At 39.1% G+C, this 19,980-nt stretch overlaps 1 protein-coding gene across 3 annotated transcripts in view; it reads left to right on the top strand.

Annotated features, from left to right (window-relative positions):
• Window positions 1-19,980, top strand: part of nrxn2a (neurexin 2a) — a 121,484-nt gene that overhangs the window by 62,303 nt on the left and 39,201 nt on the right. For all 3 annotated transcript variants that reach the window (XM_038709036.1, XM_038709035.1, XM_038709034.1), the window contains 5 exons: window positions 184-303; window positions 391-772; window positions 1,838-2,028; window positions 2,576-2,749; window positions 3,798-3,917. In XM_038709036.1, coding sequence (XP_038564964.1) covers window positions 184-303; window positions 391-772; window positions 1,838-2,028; window positions 2,576-2,749; window positions 3,798-3,917 — 987 coding nt within the window. The remainder of the gene's footprint in view (window positions 1-183; window positions 304-390; window positions 773-1,837; window positions 2,029-2,575; window positions 2,750-3,797; window positions 3,918-19,980) is intronic.

The raw sequence follows: 19,980 nt of genomic DNA, 5'->3' as shown, positions 1-19,980 counted from the left end.
CTGAGTGACTGTAAATGACGGGTTTTCCGGTACATCTTGATGGGCGTGCGTGATTCTGTAAGTGAATGGATGTATGCACCCTGAGTAGAGAGTGCTTGTCAGGTTGAGAGCTTCATGTGGAAAGAGTGAATAGCTACTCAGCCGATGTGGCATGATTGTCACTTGACGCTTTCCTCCTCTTAGGCAAGGGACCAGAGATACTCCTGGTAGGCGAGAAGCTGAATGACAATGAGTGGCACACAGTGAAGGTGGTGCGGCGTGGGAAGAATTTGCAGCTCTCTGTGGACAATGTGACAGTGGAAGGTATAGTAGGGACGTAGGAGCTGTGTTTACAAAGGTACAGATCCTGAAAGGTATTTGCAATTTAAGCTGCGTGTTGTGCTCCTTTAGGCCAGATGACCGGCGCCCACACCCGCCTGGAGTTCAACAACATTGAGACGGGGATCATGACAGAGCGGCGTTTTATCTCTGTGATGCCTTCCAATTTCATCGGCCACCTGCAAGCTCTCTCCATGAATGGGATGCTCTATCTGGACCAGTGCAAGAACGGAGATATCTCCTACTGCGAGCTGAATGCTCGATTCGGCATGAGGCACATTGTGGCCAATCCTGTAACTTTCCAGACCCAAGCCAGCTACTTGGCCTTCTCCACCTTGCAGGCGTATGCCTCAATGCACCTTTTCTTCCAGTTCAAGACCACGAGTCCCGACGGCCTGATACTTTACAACTCTGGAGATGGCAGTGACTTCATTGTGGTGGAGCTGGTGAAAGGGTAAGCGCTGGGGTGGGGCTATACTGTACAGACAGGCCTGGGCTGGGGAAAGAAAGAAGGGACAGGTATTTGGGACAGGAACAAGCTATTTATATTTCTAATTTTGTATTTAATTTTTTTTATTGAACTGAGTGCATGTGAATACTGCTTTTCTATTTTTTTCCTTTGTTTGGCTCAAAATGACCTAATAATGAATCCTGCAGCCCCGTTGAGAGACACACGATAGCTTTAAAATCATTTGTTCAGTATAAATAATTTTTGTTTAAGGGAGAGAAGCAGAGAGAGGGGAAGCATGTGCGTTAAAACAGTAACTGCGCTTACCACAGCACTAGTTTCATTTTTTCACACTCAGACCTACTCAAGCACATTTGGCAGCAAATGTGTTCCAAGTGTTTGATTCATGGTAAATAATTTTTGTTACAGAGAGAATAGCACATAGAGGTAGTCTAAGAAACAGAGCTAGCAAATCAACAATTGTAGCTTCCCACTGTCAAACCTTGCACAGACTAAGCAATTAGTCAGCAGGAGGCCTCGTTCAGCTCTGGAGCCTGCAGCAGAAGCTTGCACAGACAACACAAGCGAAAAATGGCTTCCAACACTTCTGTCATAGTTTTCCTGCTGCTCAGTGTTACGTGTGAAGTGTAGCAGCTTTGTCGTGGATCTTGCTTAACTTTGATTCAAACAAGATTTAGTTTCTGACAGTGCGCTGTCTGCTGATTAAATTAAATAGCAACATGATGGTACGCCTTGGGCCTTACTGTGAGTGTTTACATGCATTCACTCTTATTTATTTGAACATCAACAAAACTCTCGAACATTTCTGCCTTGGAGCCCCCCCCGTGGTAGCATCACAAAACAGACTGGTGGACAGCAGTGCACCTGGACGTGTATGCCATCAGAATAACTTGAATCATGCTATAATTGTGGAAACAGTCCCACACATAATAGAGTTTAATTATTTAATCACCTATAACAGGTAATGCTAGTATGTAAATGGCATACGGTATGTTGACAAATTATACTAAAAAATGCATACTGAATGTAAACATCTGTATTGTCTTGTAGGTACATTCATTATGTTTTTGACTTGGGAAATGGGCCGTCACTAATGAAGGGAAACTCTGACAAGCCGCTGAGTGACAACCAGTGGCACAATGTGGTGATCTCCCGAGACAACAACAACGTGCACATCCTCAAGATTGATTCCCGCACTGTCACCCAACACGCCAACGGAGCCCGCAACCTGGATTTAAAAGGTAACTTATCTGAACACTCAAAAGTGTTTTATTAGAAGACGCAGTGAATGCTTTCTGCAGGTACAGACACAGAGCGTTCAGTGTACGTTCTGTCAGATTTCACTGCATTGTATTGCACAGTTTTGTGTAAAACATGTTATTTTTTTATTTTTGGGAGGGGGTCATGACAATATTTAATGACGAAATATGAATCTTTATGGCTGTAAAGTGAATCTCAATATTCTTTTATGTACTTCCTGTACATGAGGGGGTCCGAATATTAGAAACATGTCTTATCATAATGCGATCGAGTGCAACACCACCACTATGACCTTAATGCTGAAACACTCAATTGAAATAACACCGTTGTGACAGTGTCAATAAAAACGGAGAAGGCATCATCAAAGTAAACCTTATGAAAGTTGTATTGGATTGCATGACATTGTACAGGTATACATAAAAAGTGGCCACTGAGTTGATATGCTCATTATTGCACTATACCCTCATGCATCTCAAATTAAGTGACCTTTGCCAGAGAGAATTTATTTTGACCTTTCGTATCTCACAGGGGAGCTGTACATTGGTGGTGTTGGGAAGAGCACGTACAGCAGCCTGCCCAGGTTAATAGCATCCCGGGAAGGATACAAAGGCTGCTTGGCATCTGTCGACTTGAACGGAAGACTCCCTGACCTGCTGGCCGACGCCCTCCACAAGGTCGGAGAGGTGGAGCGCGGCTGTGGAGGTGAGGCTGGGAACACACCGGGAAGTATGAAACACCTGTGAATCATTCTGAGAATCTTATTTTCTAGTATTTCTAAGCTGAGGAACTGAGAGGGACTGCTTGCTGAAAACTAATTACTCTACATTTGTGATGGTATTATATCCGCTAACATGTAATAATATCACTCTGCAGTCACCTGCTTTTTTTGACTTCTAAACAAACAAGAAAGCACTCAGGAGAGCACAGAGCTCCGCCAAGACTTAACAATCTCAAGTAATCTCCCCAGGTAGCCCTTACTTTTACAGGAACCATTGCTCTGGTTATGACAGAATAGTTATATAAGCATACTCAAAGTTTGGCTCGAGGGCGACACTTGGATAAAGGTCACGGAGTCTCCAAATTCAAGAGACATCTTCCTCTTTGGAGCATGAATGAGCAAAGTCAATTTTATGTCAGTATGAGTTATCAGTGAGGAGATTTAATGATTAAAAAATTATTGTGGCCTGATAGTGGTTGTAGGTTCTCCAAAATGAATGAAAAAAATTTGAATCCACCTCTTGAGCGTGTGATTGTGCACAGCAAATTCCTAACCAATCTGACTATTTGGAGAATTCTGGGTCATAGAAGGTCTGGCTTGGTGGAGTGCAAGAGAAAAGGTCAACTTATTTATTTATTTGTTGTTGGTCACAGTGACACAAACATAGACAGACAGACAGAGTCGATCACATTACCTCTGATCTGTGGCGGAGGTAACCAGTAATCAGTTGCACGATACAATAGCTGGTTAAAGGCTAAACAGCAGCCTTATTTACCTTATTTAAATTGCTATGGTTGTCTTGCTAAACCTTCTTTCATTGGAAGCTTGTATTATACATGTACATGTAATAAAATCTTTAAAATCTTTTATCTAACTTTACATTAATATTATCTGCCAAAAGATTAATATCTTAAGTCTTATTTTGCAGTAATGACTGGCTCACCATTATATATGTATTGCCTTTGGAAAGAAGAGATGCATAAATAACATGGAGAGAAGGCACCTGGTAAATCTGCTGTCAACACCCTGCAGGTCCCAGCACCACCTGCACAGAGGACTCCTGCCACCACCAGGGAGTGTGTCTGCAGCTGTGGGAGGGCTTCTCTTGTGACTGCACCATGACCACATACGGGGGGCCATTCTGCAATGACCGTAAGTGCAGGTGTATTACACCTGAATGGGTAGAATGGGGAAAGTCTACTGTAGTTTAAATATAAATACCGGTCACTACAGGGCAAACTGTGATAATGATCAGATCACACAATTGAGTAATTGGTCAACAACTGTAAAATATCTGTAAAATATGAGTTCCCTTATAAAGAATATTCAGTCAGACCTTTAAAGGCTGTGACAATGAACCATACAGATGCCATTCAAGATAAATCTGTGCCCTCTCAGAGCCACTCACAGTGGGTGACAGGGCAACTTGGTGGAAGTCTGTTGGAAGTGTTGGGGAAAACACTTCATTTCCAAAACTTAGAAATAAGAAGTCATGTTTTATCTTCAGAGAAATGCCTTTTTCAATTTATCTAACTCACTGATTCCCAACCTTTTTGGCTTGTAGACCCCTAAAATTAAACAGTGTCTACTTGTACTACTACTTGTGGCCTCTCTAGGCAAGAATAATAATTTTCTTCTTTTTTAGAGTCTTGAAGAGGTGAAATTATGTAGTAATTCACAAAAATAAAATGATCAATTAGGGGGGAAAGGGAGTCAGAAAAGCGTAAATATAATTTTGTGTAACTGAAATATTTCTTTCTTTCTTATTCCTTTAATCATCTGGTCAACCCTCTTTTTTTTAAATCTAACTTGTTGTGATTAAACCAAGGTTTTTGGTTTAATGAACTGCAGACTCCTCAAATTAATCTGCCCTTATAAATACAAAACCACACAAATGCGACATAATTTTGAGAATAGTAGGAGCACACGTGATGTTGACTGTGACTGATTGCCCATTGTAAGCTTATTTCCAGGATCTGCAATAATGTGAATTTCTTTCTGTGTGGTAATGAATTGAACCCAGTTGCTGCCTCAAAGGTAGGAAATCACTGTAAAGACTCGGATGGTTTATTCTAGTTTCTCAGCACTGACATTGTGTAGTTTGAATGTTATCTTGATAAGCTCAAAAAGAAAGACTGAATGCGATCAGAAACATGTCTAAGCCCTATATTTTCAATCACTGGTGTAAACTATTTACTGTAATAAGAACATCTGATTATATTGTGCAGACATTTGAATACATGATGACTTGTCTAACTTGAGGAATTGGTTGCACGCTAATTGCTCAGGACACATTGATTGCACTACATGTCAAAAACCTCAAGTCTGATTGCTGCTTCCAATATAAAAAGCCCTCTATGTTAGAATAATAGACCCGACTTTTACCAGAAGCTTTTCATACTTATAATAGCAAGAGATTAACATTAAGCTTACTGGTCCAGTGGTCAAGGCGAGTTAAGCTTCATTTGCTGCAGTCATTTAGAATATCTGCAAGACTTGTGCGTTTGTGGTAATCATTATTGAAATGTGCTGTTATGCGGTATTGTTTTAAGAGAGAAAAATACATTACACTTTGGTACTCTGTAGGCAGGCTATTTGAGGATAATTTGATGGCAATGGTGAGTTTAAGATGGCCATGTTTGCAGGAATAAGACATTTACTGTACAGTATATGTATCTTCATATGTACGGAAAATCTAAATATTTTAAGAAAATACACCCCATCATTCCTCATTATGAGCTCATTGATTTGATTGTTTACACTGATTACAGTTTTGGGTAACAGTGTAATTAGAGAATTCAGGAAGAAACTAGATGTACAGTACTTACTTTAGCTGCTTTCCTAAGTTGTCTCATTAATCTGCTGGCTTCCAGTGTTACAAACTTAAACACACAGCCAAATGTGCCTGCTGCTGCAATCTATTGATCTAACCCGAAAATCGATAGTTTGTCCTCTGTAGTCTTTATCTATTACATCCTTTACAGTCCTAAGACCGTGCACCTGGATAAAATGTATATTATAGTGTTCAAGCTGCGTTTTGCTTTCTGCATGACTAAGAGGGCAGTATATCAGAGAAAACAGGAGAGCTGCCCTAGTTTACAGTTCTATTTGTTCGTGTTTTACCACTTTAACATTACATTCTGGTAATAACTACACACCTGCTTATCAACAAGGGAAGAATACAATATAATCTGTAAAAACAAAAAATGTAATTGCTACAGCAAAACGTTGTTTTGATGCTGACTATAAAATTACAGTTTCAGAAAACTTTCCACAGCAGGTAAAACACTGATAAACCCTGCCTGTGGCTGTAACATATTGCTCGTTAGTATTGTTCCAATAGAAACTAGACACATCATTTAAACAGATTTTATTTCCTTTTTGGCAACATTCCTATGTCTTGGATTGTTTCAATGCATTGCATTTAAATTCAGTAAATTCTTTTAATCACTAAGATTTGTATACAGTGAGCTTTTTTTGATCCTGTTAATATCTATTTCCACACAGATAATAGTTTTTGTCAGCTGTGGTTTGTAAAAGGAAAGCAAGAAACAAAATACATGTTGTTGATCTTGATTAAAGTTGATAAAGATTCCCACTGAGACAGAATACATGTTGGTCTACAGTTAGTTCAACCCCAATCATACATTCAAAGGCCACACCATAAACTCTGTTCCTGACATCTTATAAAAAACATCTTGGAATTTCTATATTGGCTGTAATTGCAGCTAGTTCGATGCACATCACATAATCTAAGCCAGAATTGCAAATGGCCGCCTAAGGCTAAACCTTCACAGCACTCTTTCTAACAAGTATTGCAGACATGATTGTATGTACAGAAATATTTTGGGTGGAAGATCTGGCTTTTTGAAGGATATTGAATACAGAACTTGTCGATTCAACTGATGTATGATGTGAGTTTTAAATACCAAACTTTTACAGAAGCTGCCAACAGCAAGTGTAAAGATTTTGTTACCAATTCCTGTTGAAATGTATTTTTATAAGTGTAAAAGCACTGAAAGAGACACTTCTACTGTACGGCTACAGTGCTTTTGCAATTATAGGGTGAATTCTGGAATATATTCCTAGATTTACAATTTACATTAAAAAAAACAAAACAAAAACAATGTTTTCAAGAAAAATATAATTTCATTGCAGCATTTTTGGCGCATCAGTGTTCAGGGAGGACTCTCAATCATGCGGGTGGTAAATGGCATGGCTGGCCGACATCAAAGGTCAAAGCAATATATCAGTCTAAAGCAGAGGAAATAACAAGCCTCACGCTTCACATTGCACCATCATCAAAGGCATTAAAACAAATGGATAATGTGACAATAATGTGAAAACAAACAGATATGATGGTTTTGCAACCCTTAGTATTAGTTGGAAAAGTCTGTCCTATCCATGCACAATCTGCTGCTCTGTTTATCTCGCCAACATTAAAGCTTAACAAATAATCCTCCCACCTTTGTCTTCTCCTATGTCTGAGTGCCAGTCCAGAAGGTCAGACACATTCCAACAAACCAGCATTAAACAGGAAGGAGAGTGGTGTACTTTACTGATTTTTGACTTCGTGACTATCATTAAAAAATATAACCTCACAAGAAACAAAGTAGAAGTGTAGAAGCTTGTAATCAGTACATTTAGATTCATATGCAGAAAACAATTTACCAAGTATGCCACAAATATCTGTGTTAATTACCTCTAGGTCAGAGTTTCACCACCAAAATCACCTAGATGGATATTGATGTTCTGTGCTCCATTTTTCTATTAACATATGGAGAGTGTAATTATTGGTTAACCTCTACAGTTACAGATGGTTGTTTTGGCATATTCATTACATGCTTGTGCGTGGCCTTATCTTTGTGACTATGTATGTATTTCTAGCTAAAGCAGATACCAATACTATTCCTGTCATAACATGCATACACAATACAACAACACAATGTACAAGACAGAAAGGCATTTTTACTTAATGTCCATTTATCCTATAAAAGAGGCACAATGAGCAACCACTGATTTTAACTGTTCCTGCATCTTTTTCTCCAGTCATCTTCTATGTCTGACCATTCCATCCCATCCATGCGAGTCCACATATGCTTTTACTTTACTTAACCACAGTGCGAGCACATAAGCTATCCGCAGAGTGGAACCCACTTTCGCCTGTAATTTGTAAGTCAACATTTCCTTTGAATTGTTTAATTCCCATGAAAGGAAGGCAGACTGTAAATTGAGTCTGTAGCCTCGAGGCATGCAGACAAGGTACAGTAGCACAGCACTTGACAGCAGCTGTCTTCCTTTCCTCTTTCATATGGCAGTTACCAAGCACTGTATCTAGAGTTCATTTTATTTGGGCCAAAACTACAATGGCTTTTCATTTCTTCTAAAGAGCAGGATGAAGTTTGTATTATCCAGCAGACATTATGATTATCAAAGGATTCTAAACTGTGTGACCAATGCAGAGGCTCTTTGTAAACCTGTATGCACACTATATGTACAATTATAAGATGATGCAAACTGTAGTATAGATTTCGTCTCAGTTACAAATATGAGAAACATTTTAAAGGCAATTTGATTATTGTACATTTTGGAAATTATTAATGGTGCTTTCTGTAGATCTTGAACTAAAATAATAGAAAGTAGAAAAATAACACTGTTGTAAATGTACTATAAAGTCTGACAAAACTGGAAGTGTAAGTGCTCAATCAAATCCCATTTTTCCTTTGACCTTCACTTCAGGTGGAGTCATTCTCGATTATGAGAGTGTCCCAAAGGCCACAAGGATAATCCAGGATAGAGGTTCAGACTTAATCTCGCGCCCTGGGACTGAGGCTCAAGAAAACACAGTGCTGTTCATAACGTGGTGACCTACCCGAAATAGACTTGTGAGACACCTCTGAGTCTGGCCCATATAAAGTCTGTCGTCTGGACCGTATTTGGGTTCAAGCAGACATGTCATAAAGAAACATGCATGATGTATGGCAACATCAATTTTCTTCTTTTCAAAAATAAACAGGAAGTCTTTGCCTGTGTGTGCACTCTGTGAGAAGCATGCTCATTTTAAGACTGACATATTCAAGAGATTGGAATATGAAAAGCCACAGCTCTTTTACTCTAATTGTAATGTAAGTTGTGCCTTTGAAGTGGTGGCGACACACTCTTCCTGTAGACCAGTGGTTCTTAAACTGGGGGGCTGCAGGTGGGGCATAGATGACCAGAGAAAACTGTGTGGAACTATGTTGAATAAACATGATTTACGTAGAGAAAACAAGTGTTTGAGGATGCTGTCCTGCTGACCTAAATCATTTATTTAATTTAAATTGAATTCAACTTGTCTCCTTTTTTAAATGTTGCCCCCAGTTGTCATTAATGGCTGATAAGACTTCAATCCATTTACATGGGGTGGGGGAACATTTTTTCAGCTTCTGAAGGGGGGCATGACAGAAAAAGTTTGAGAACCACTGCTGTAGAAATTCTGTAGACATTCTGTGGTCTCTTTAAAAGACAGCTGAAGACTAATTTAGTAAAACTGTTGTTGTTTATGTTTTATTGTTGTTTCTTTACTGTTTTCATGGTCTTATTTATAAAAGTTTTACTCTTGTGAAGCACTTTTTGACCTTGTTCTGTGAATGGTGCTATACTAAATAAACTGTATGTAATTACTTACTCCTAGCAGTATTCATTTAACTCACTTTAACTTGAAATAATTGAGCCTTTGAAAACCTGGACACCATCTATATTTGACTGCAGTCCAGGCATGCAGAACTTAATCATGAGAGCTTTTGACCCTCCATTGATTCTCTTCAATTAACCTCAGGGGGTCAAGTCAAAGTCCGGCCTCCTGCTTGCTTAATATCACATAATGATATCCCACTTACTGTTACACAACATCCTACACTTTACCTGCTGGATTTAGAAATGATTAATACTTTCATTATACCAGTATACCTTTTCAGACTGATTACAGTAGTGGACCACATCAAAGTCAACATGGCCACATGTAAACCAGTATTCTGTAATCATCCAGTAAATGAATGTATTCTATTTTGAGCCAGTATAGCCAGGTTTTATTGGAGTGAATCTCGAGTGATAATGTTTGAAGCGGGTACATTTCCAGACATCGTATAAAGTTAGATATTTTCCTATTAGTTACCATTGCAATCATCTTTGCCACCTGGCTTTGTCAGCTTTGTTCAACATAGAGACAGTGTATCCCATAAATGCTCGTGTCTGCCAAGTCTCTGCTCTGTGTGAGTCGTGGATAGACTGAGCCCAAGACTGCTGGCGCAGCTCCCCACAGCTACATTACAGAGGTAGAAAAGCTTGAGCCTTGTTCATTTCACTGGCAGAGTTTATGTGACATAAACTGAGTAAACCTCTGACTTACACGACGCACCGCTTTAATTTTTGTAATTTGCCAAAATTTAAAAATCCCGCAGACTTATCCTCCAGTGAAATACACCACAGGTCAATGTCTGACCACTCACAGCATTTGCAGCTTATTAGCCTTTTAGGCATGAGTGGAAATCTTTTGACATTTACATAGATGTGAAAAGAAGTGAAGCACCTGAGGGAATAATACCCGCTTTGACTTATTTTGGCCTCTCTGTCCTTGCAGTTTCTCACATTAAAAAACATCTTTGTTGTCTCTAGTTGTATTTTAAGGGCTATTCTGTAAAGGCCAGTATTGTTTCATAGGAATCACTATGCAGACACATTTTTCAAGATATTACCAGTTTTCAGAGATGGACTATCAGTAATCAGACCAGATTCATTTTTCAGCAATGTTTGATAGGACATTATGTTGAGAGACTCACAGTGACACTGACTCATTGTTTATTAAGCTGTTAAGGAATTAATGTAGTTGCATGTGTAAAGAAAAACTGATGATTCTACCAACTGTGCAAATAAGAATTTCAAACAGATTTGAGTTCATATGACCCAATTATTTTTGATAAATAGCAATGGCAAAAATAGAGGAGGGGATTACTGAAATAGCTTTGCTTCCACCAATTTACTAGACTGAAGCCATCAAATTTACTGCCATTTGTGGTTGGTATTTAACAGAGCATAGATGTGCTAACTGTTCAAACACACAACAGGCAGAGGACAACAAATAAGAATTCCTCTTCTTCAAATGTCAGAGGATGGCATTAAAAAAAATGAAAAATGAGTTAAATAATCATTATTGGATTAAATAAAATATGTGTAACCTCAGACCAAGTAAAGTCATGGGACAAAACAGGTGTTGCATTTAGACTGGTTGATGGTAATTAATTAATGGTATTATAGGTTAATCACAGCCATTCAGCGTTTCATAGTTTGAGAATAAACAAACTTATTTTCTAATATTCAGTTCGCCTTACAGTATACATTGCATTATCAATGTGGAGATCAAAACAAAATGAAATTTTCTACTTTTTTTCCCCCATAAACTTGAACATAAACTTTCTCAAACAAATCTCGTTGTCCCAGTGGTGTCACAGTTGAGTAGTGGTACTTGTTCTTTTGTAAGATGTGGTATCGTGACATGTGAAAGCTTTGTTAAAACATGTACTTATGCTGGGCAGAGTTTTCCTGACCCAGTAGTGGCATTTGAAATGTTCTCTTTCTGCACATAGTTAGTAGCCTACTCTCTGCAGAGCGTTGGAGCAGTTGTGGTGAGATTTGAAACACTGCCACTAACTCAATGAGATGTGAAAGACATCAAGTTTCATTTTCTACTTTTGGCTCCACTGACATAACAAAGTGTTACAGCTGTTAACATCAGGACAGAGGAAATACATGATTTGCTTTTTCAAAACCTGCGTGAGACTACCGGGATACAATTAGAGCCTTTCACACCACCACGTATTACTAATCAAACACTCACAAAGTCCTTCACAGTATGAGCACCACTGTGTGATCGCAGTCTCTTCTATCCTTCTATCCTCACTGTTGTCTGTTGTTTAAATAGCAATTTTTTTTCTGCCCTCAGGTATTCAGGTAAACAGAAAACTGTGACTGAATGGATTTCTGTTAAGCTGGAAATGGTTGAAGTGCTCATGTTATGTACACTTTAGTATATTATTGTTCATCATCATTAATACAATATTCAAAAAAATGTTTCACATATTAGTTGAACACACTTACCACCATACTTTTATGTCTAAAATGCATTGTTACACTGGGTTTAAATTATATTTACTTTTTTGACCTCACTTTTGATCTCACTCAAAAGTGGTAGGAAGGCACATGAGTAAGATGTTGATATCTCTTCTACTGTGCAGAAAGGTAAACAATTTCTAGATCACAGCAAAGGCAAGATCTCCAGGCTCTATAGTCTTATTATTGTAACTGAATGTTTTTTTTACTTCCCTGGGGTTAAAGCTGTGTGAAGTGACTTCAACACTCTTGAACTGCTAAAAGCAGGTGATAGCTGCATAAAGTTGCAAACGGAGGTGTTGATTCACATGGGGAATAGGACTAGTAACCCTTTCACATAACAGTAAGTCATTTGATTCATTTTTATATACAAAAATATTTTATGATGGTGCTTTAAATACCACAGAAACACTATTCCTCCATACATTTGAAATCACTTTTATAAACATAAAATGCCCAGATTTAGGCCACAAATACATAATACATTTGTTCAGTACAGTTGAAAATGTCCACCTGTCATTTTTCCACTTTCTAAAAATTACTGATCAAAATATGATTGGAACTACAATATTTATATTAAATGCTCCAAATAATCTGTCAAAAATATGTGAATCAACAACACATTTTTAGAGATCAAACTGAAGTTAATAAAGAGAGTAAATAAAGAGATTTATGTTTATTTACATCTTTTGTCCTATTATGAATCTTCTTGTTCTTGTTGCATTGTATAGAAAGGTCAGTTATTACATTATTAGTATCAATTACTTCTTTTACATCAGAGGTTATTTAAACAGTAAAATAATGTAATGTGTTGTTCCTTAGCCATGCTAGGTGGTGCCCTCTATGGGTGGTAATTTTGGTTGGGTCCACCACTGTTGTCAAGTCTGAAATTTAAAAAACTATTGTACTGGATTTCTCTGGGAACTTTGGTGATCTCCTGACTTTCATCTAGTATCATCATCAGGCCAAAATTTCTATCTGTACGTCACAGAGCAGCTGGCATGGCTGTTGAGTCTTAGTCTCTTAGTTATTTTCAGGGTTAAGACTTAAGTTGTATTTTTCACTGTGTGTAAGTACAGAGTGCTCTCATTAGCCTCAACAGTTTACATCATCAGCAGTCATTTGTTCTTCACGACTAAACCTGCTCACTATTAAAAGTCACTAGACGTTGCTTCCCTGACCTCCTGCAACCTTTGGGTGAAGTGTCAAGGATCAGGATCATTTAATGCAAGCTGATTGTTCATTAGAACGCAAACAGACACACACTGTGCAAAGCTATGTTTAACAGATTGGAAAATACAAGCCACACTGCCAGTTTCACTCAGATATGCGACAGGTTATTTTATGATTAGGTATGGTCTCTTATGACTCACTCTGCAAACACTGACTGCGGGAGAGGGAGTTCAATCTTCTACCAATGTCACACTGACTGACAGTTAGAGAGAAATATCCAAACCTTTATAAAACACACTTCACTCACTCTTTCCGCTATAGAAGCCCAATTCTGCCTATGTGATGATAAACTATCTCAAAATAGTGACTTAGTATTTCAAAGTAATGACTTAATATCACAAAATTAGGGCTGGGCACGTTAACTCGTTATTATTGCATTAATTAATAGTGATTATTTTATCACACGTTAATGCAGTTTTTTATTATTATTATTATTATTATTATTATTATTATTATTATAAAAGTCCGCTGCTCACTGGCTCTGGGGGGTGGGATCAGCCTGCAAATCACCCACCTAAACAAGCAGTGGAGGGAGGCTTCGACAGACTATGCTGGACGAGTGTGGGAGAAGTAGATAAAAGCAAGACAAGCGATCAAATGTCATAGCGAAGTGGATAGCTACACATTGCATGGCGATTAATATTGGGGAATATGTCTGTCTTAGGAACGTTCTTAAAAACACAAAATAGTCACTTGGCCCCAAGGGTTTTCTTAGGTGAACAGAAAGGGAGACAAGCAGTGCTGTTTCTCAATACCGAGTTCACCAAGTTCGGACTTCTGTACTTTAAAGCTCGGACTTGGCAAGTTCGGCTCGGGAGTAAAAACTCCCAGGAACGGCAGCACGCAGTCAGCCATTCGGCAATTGGAACAGCAGCGGACTTGATGACAGCCGGACCGTTAGCGGGCGGGACCTCACATCTCCAAAAACGTCATAGCAATTTTTAAAATCAGCTCTGTCTTGAGAAATCAACCACATATTTGTAGTTTAAACAACTATATTCCCGCATAAAAAACTCTTAAAACTCCTATATGTGACACAAGAACAGCAGTATTATAAGTTACAGTTCTGAGTTTTCTCGTCCAACATTTCAGCTTTTTGGCTGCGAAATGCATTCTGGGATATCTGGCGATCCAGACAGACACAAGTCACCACCGATGCAGTCTCAGTAAAACGTCCGGAGCGAGAACACATCCGGGTATTTGAACAGTACTTTGGCTGCGACTTATGACGTTTCACAAGTCCACAAGAACACAAGTACAGACAAGAACGCAGATTGAGAAACAGCCAAGCACTCCGCGAGTAAATGGCAGGCACTCTATGGAGAGTAACCATGGCCAGTTTTAACTGCCATTTTTGGTTAACGTTCTTTCTCAAACAGAGAATGGGGGTGTGATTAATAGTCGGACGTAATACTTTACCATGACAACCAAAAACTGACCGACTGGAGTGTTCACTAACGATATGCTGTGTTAACATCACCACACTGTACAGTTTAGTACACTTTGCTGTCTGGCAGGAGTAGCTATTACTTACCCATGATAGCAACTAATGTGCGCGTATCAGCTGTTATCAATCATACAGTCGATGGTCCTGTCACGCACTGCACACGATAACGTTAACTCCCACTACGTTTTACGGTGCGCTTACTTTCCCGCGGCGGAGGGGGGTCTATTACTCTGTTGAACTGTATGTAAAGTCTTCTGATACTATTGCCTACGCCGATGCATCGGTAAAACGGCCGTCAGTAAAATGTATGTTGCAGACTGTATACAGTATAAGACAGTGGCAGGTGAAAGTGCGACGCGTTTTCTGTCATCTGTCCTCCAACACCGCACGCACAAATGCCATAATGAAATTGAACAGCACACTAAACCAAAACGAGGAAACTAAAAAATAAAATGAAGACCCTCTGCTAACTTTCTGCAATAACTATGCTAGCTAACTACACCTGGCTAATTACAACTTAGTTAACTTAGCTCACTAAACTAGAAAGACAAACCAACAATCAGACACAGAGAGACATACCTACTGTAAGTTCTAAGTAAATTACATGATAAATTGGTTAGCTAGCTCACAACAATGTTTGTTGGTTTGACGCTCTGACTTAACGACAGTGACTGCGTGACAGTTTTTTAAGGAGGCATGACAGTGCGCCTACGCAAACTTGGAGAATGACGTATGACTTATGGAATTACTATAGTCATACGTCACCACCCCGTTTTTACAACTAAGCAACTTTTGCAACTTTGAGCACAAAATTAAGCTATTTGTCAAAAAATATTTGGCGAACTATGTGGGTAATCAACATTGTAAGGAAATGACTCAGAAATGTTAAAATATACTGGAGGGAGGCCCTACTCCTATAGCCTTAATAAGTGGGCATATTTAAGCAGTACTGTAGAAGGTGTGACAAAAAGCCTGTCAATAATTAAATATGTATTGAAGCAAAATACTTTTCAAAGCCTAAATCTAAGACACAGAGTCTAGTTTATTTATTGGTAGGATTATCGAGAGGAACTTCAATAGTTACAATTAATGAACAAACATCATCAAACAAACAATATGCACACAAACGCAGCATACAAAACCCAACAGAGTAAAAAACTAGCAAGTTATTTGAAATAGTTTGTACAAAAATACAGTGACTGATAAGAGTTGGGAAGCACTGGAGGGACTGTTTATCTCCAGGGCCGAAGTCAGTGCTAACTTGGGGCTAACCGCCTTCACTTTATTCAACAGTTGGCAGCAACACATGGGAGCTCCTCTTTAGTCCTGAGAAGCTGCAGTCTTTATTCACCAGCCACTGTAACATCTACTGTATATTTACTGCTGAACAAGCCTTACTGCTGACCCGTTACTATCTATTCACCGGGGCTCCGTTCACACGCGCTCCATCTGTTTCTCCTCTACCACACACATACTGACTGCTGCGACAGCTAACAAAGCTAACCAGCTGGGATCATCACAAACATGACAACAGACAGACAAGACAGTAATACTGAACCTGTCATTTATGTAGAACAGCAAAGCTAACGTTAGCTTACTCACCTGTCCAGCAGAAACAGAGCAACCTCAGCATCGGTTTTCATCCCTTTCAAATCTCGTAGATTTATCTATGTCCTATTTAGTAAACAGTAATTGATTCTGGAAACTCAGAAACAGTGAGGATCAGTCTCTGTTCCAATGATTTGTGCTCTGTGTCACGTACAAAAACTTCAAGACAATTCAACTTCGGCAGCGTATGCAGCGTGTGCGTGTCCACTTCACCACACTCTAACAGGGAAACTTGCTACTGAACATAGACTAGATGTCTATGAAGATTCTCAGTCATCCAGGTCATAGTTATCCAACGAAGGTTAAAATCAAGGGCAACTGGACTTGGTTGAAGATACTGGAAGACGTTTAGTCCCTCATCCAAAGGACTTCTTCAGTTCTGACTGACTGGCAGGGAAACTCAGCTATTTAACCTCAGTGGGGTCGTTATCCCGGGTCATCGATACCACTGGTTCGTTAGTGTTCCTTGTTGCTGTGACGACAGTCGTTACAGTCGTTAAGACTACCTGTGGCCATAGACTGTTTATGCTGCTCCCTGATAAAAGAAAAATGTTTCTGCTGATACCTGTTCAAAAAAACAAAACAAGAAAACAGATTTATATATGTTAACCTGTTGCTCAGAAGGTGCCTGTTATGATGTTATGCTCGTGGCTCTGCTCTAACTTGTTTTAACAAGCTATAAAAGGTAATGCCCTGGCAGTGACAAATAGCTTTGGTTTTATATTTTATTTGATTAAATTAATGTTTAAGTTGAGATTTACAAGACATATTTTATTGCTACTGTGTAAAGGGAATACTGCAGGTAAAAAGCACCTTGTTTAAAGTGTTTGCAAACCACATACATTTAAATTAAAAGTGCACAATACACTACTTTAGAATCCGTTATTTAGTTTTGCGCATAACAATGCAAATATCGCGATTAATCGCAATGAATCGCAATCGAAATGACTTATCACAGGAGTACAACGCTTCCCACAGCTCTTTGTCAAGACAGCAGCAAGACATCACCGCAAATCCTGTTTACTTTGTGTCCTCGCCCAAGCACCATATATTAGGATTATCAAAATGACGAACGTCTTTCTGGTCTTGTGATGGATTGGCGACCTGTCCAGGGTGTACCCCGCCTTTCGCCCGATGTGACCTGGGATTGGCTCCAGCCCCCCGCGACCCTGTACGCAGGATAAGCGGCTGACGATGGATGGATGGAACATCTTTGTGTTAGTTGTAGTTGCTTAAAATAGATTTTCAAAATTTTTATCATTGCCCCATGTTAAAAGTAATTCCTGCATCGCTGCTGTCATGATAACATAAATTACGTCCTCTAATGTTCTGCCATTATATATTATTTAAAGGGGCTATCTGTAAGTTTTTGATCTTAATATATCAAATTTTCATTGCCTTATTGTTAATGGGCTCAAAACTCACTTAGAAATGAAGCACACGCCTGTTTTCTCCGTTTCTTGCATCAGCCGCTATTCTGCTTTTAATGTGAGGTCTCCGGGTCGGATTCAGCCCTGTGCGCGCTCCCGAGCCTCTCTCAGACTACAGCGACAACACGGCAGCTAACGACTTGCAGTCCACTAACACCATAAAACAACCAGCTCACAGCAAAACACAGGCTACAGGTAACAATACAAAATAACAATAAAGGTGCATGTGCTGAAGCCCATCAGACCAAACAGGTTCAGATGATGTCGAGTAAGAACAAAGTGAGCATTAGTAAAGCTGGAGAAACACGGAGAAAGTCACGTTAGCTCGCCGGCTAACACCGAGGAGTTGCTAATGTTATCTGGTGCAAAGTTATATCGCTTTCCACATTAATTCACCAACTAACGTGACCCATATTACTATCCTGTGTACCACAGATATTATGTCAAAGTGTCAAAGCCTGCAAGAAATAATGTAACGGTAAAAAGCAAATGTGGAATGATTTGTTTACTATCATATAGTGATGCAGCCAGCTAACGCTACATTAGCTCGGACCTGCCGCTGTCTGCTTCATTATGTTCAATTTAGATTTATTGCCTTTTACCAATACTCAGGTACACAGTTTCTCCACTTCTCAGTAGCTGTAACTAACATGACCCACATAATATACAACCCAAAGGAAGAGCCATCCACTGACACTACAGTAAATTTACTTACTGCAGTGTAACTGTTATGAAGTGTGACACAATCTCGTTATAATATTCAGTCCAGCTCACTACCCATTTCGTTATCATCCAATACATTTAGCTGTGCTAACATTGCTGAGCCTCCGGTGAAAGATACACAGATAATAAAAATAGTAACTGAAAGGAGGCGAGCTAACGATGTAGCACGTGGGCTAAATGCAGTAAATGTACAGTGATCATGTAACGAGCATGGATTAGTTCAACCTGCAGCTGATAAAACTATTACTGTAACATTGCAGTAGGGGTTTCGCTGAATTTCCAGCATGTTGTGTGAAGCTGTATCCCTGTCTGTCTATAGCCACTGTCACTCTGCCTTTTTTCCGGGAGGATTATGCCGATATGCAGCTGGCTGTGCTGAATGAAGTAACGTTACGGAGCCGGTGTTGAGTTGCCTCTAAGACGGGAACGTTGAAGTAACAGAGCCTTAACATGTCTTTGTGAAAAGCCACAGCCTGCATGCTGGTGTTTCTGCGTTTATTGCAGGATTTCTGTATGAAAGTGGTTGTATTTTGGATTATGCTCGATCGTGAGTTCAAGCGAGCACGCGTACGAGCACATGCCAGGTTGCAATCTTAAAACCGCACCGCTAGTGGCCACTGGAAACTCCATAATGCCCCTTTAAAATAATAATAGTATTGCTGAGCCTACAGCACATAGCAATTACAGTACATTAAATACATCTTCCGCATAGCCATTCCATTACTAAAATATACAATCTCAGAGTTTTAATCTGTCAGCAAGATTAATGCTTTGTTTCACTTTACCAAATCCATAACAACAATAATTTCTTTACTTTCTGTGACGCACGTGATAAGCTTGTTTTTTTGGATTTGGTTAGAAGTCTTTCTGTAGTTACAGTTCAGTTTATCATAAGTGTTTATCAGTGTCATTGTGTTTATCTAATATATTCTGTCACTAGCATGTGAAGTCCATCCATAAACAATTATTGTTTTTATTACTATTATTATAGGCATCCTTATAATCTATGCAATTGTTATTGTACAACAGCATCAGTATCCTTGCCGGCTATATCAAATACACTTGTTGATTGTTCAGGTAAATCAATCCTCTCCACAGTCTAATTTTGCCTCATGTAAGGTTTATTCAATAATACAAAAATGCTTCTTCTAGGAGAATTTTTCTCTGCGGAGAAGATGTTTTATTATCACGAAAATGACACATATTGAGTAAGCACAGTCATTAAAGACTCACCAAACTCATTGTCGACATCCTCGACAGCTCCTCCAAGCAGAAAAGACGTATTTTATGATAGAGCTGTGCCAATTAGAATACCTGGTAGTGTTTGGCATTTAAACACAGGGTTCTACTCCCTCACTCCCCATCCCCCTAAATGGATTGAGACATGTAAAACCGCTGGTATTGTGCTTCACATGGGTTGCAGGGAGTAGAGTTCTGTAAGTGAAAACAATAATCAGAATCAAATTTTAATATAAAACTATACTTGCCCCTCTCCTCCTTCTCTAAGGAGCTCTAGAGTATGTGTGAGTCAAATAAAGAGAAACAATATTAAGTTTGCAGAGGAGTGCAACAACAGGTGTGCAATTCCTATTTTAAAAATGAAGAAGCACTCCATCTCTCAAATTAATTT

This window comes from Micropterus salmoides, unplaced genomic scaffold, assembly GCF_014851395.1.
Source record: "Micropterus salmoides isolate LMB-PRFRI ecotype aquatic unplaced genomic scaffold, ASM1485139v1 Ms_hic_scaffold_9, whole genome shotgun sequence".
NCBI lineage: Eukaryota > Metazoa > Chordata > Actinopteri > Centrarchiformes > Centrarchidae > Micropterus > Micropterus salmoides.
Note: the sequence above shows the minus strand (reverse complement) of the source record. Positions and strands in the feature narration are given on the sequence as shown.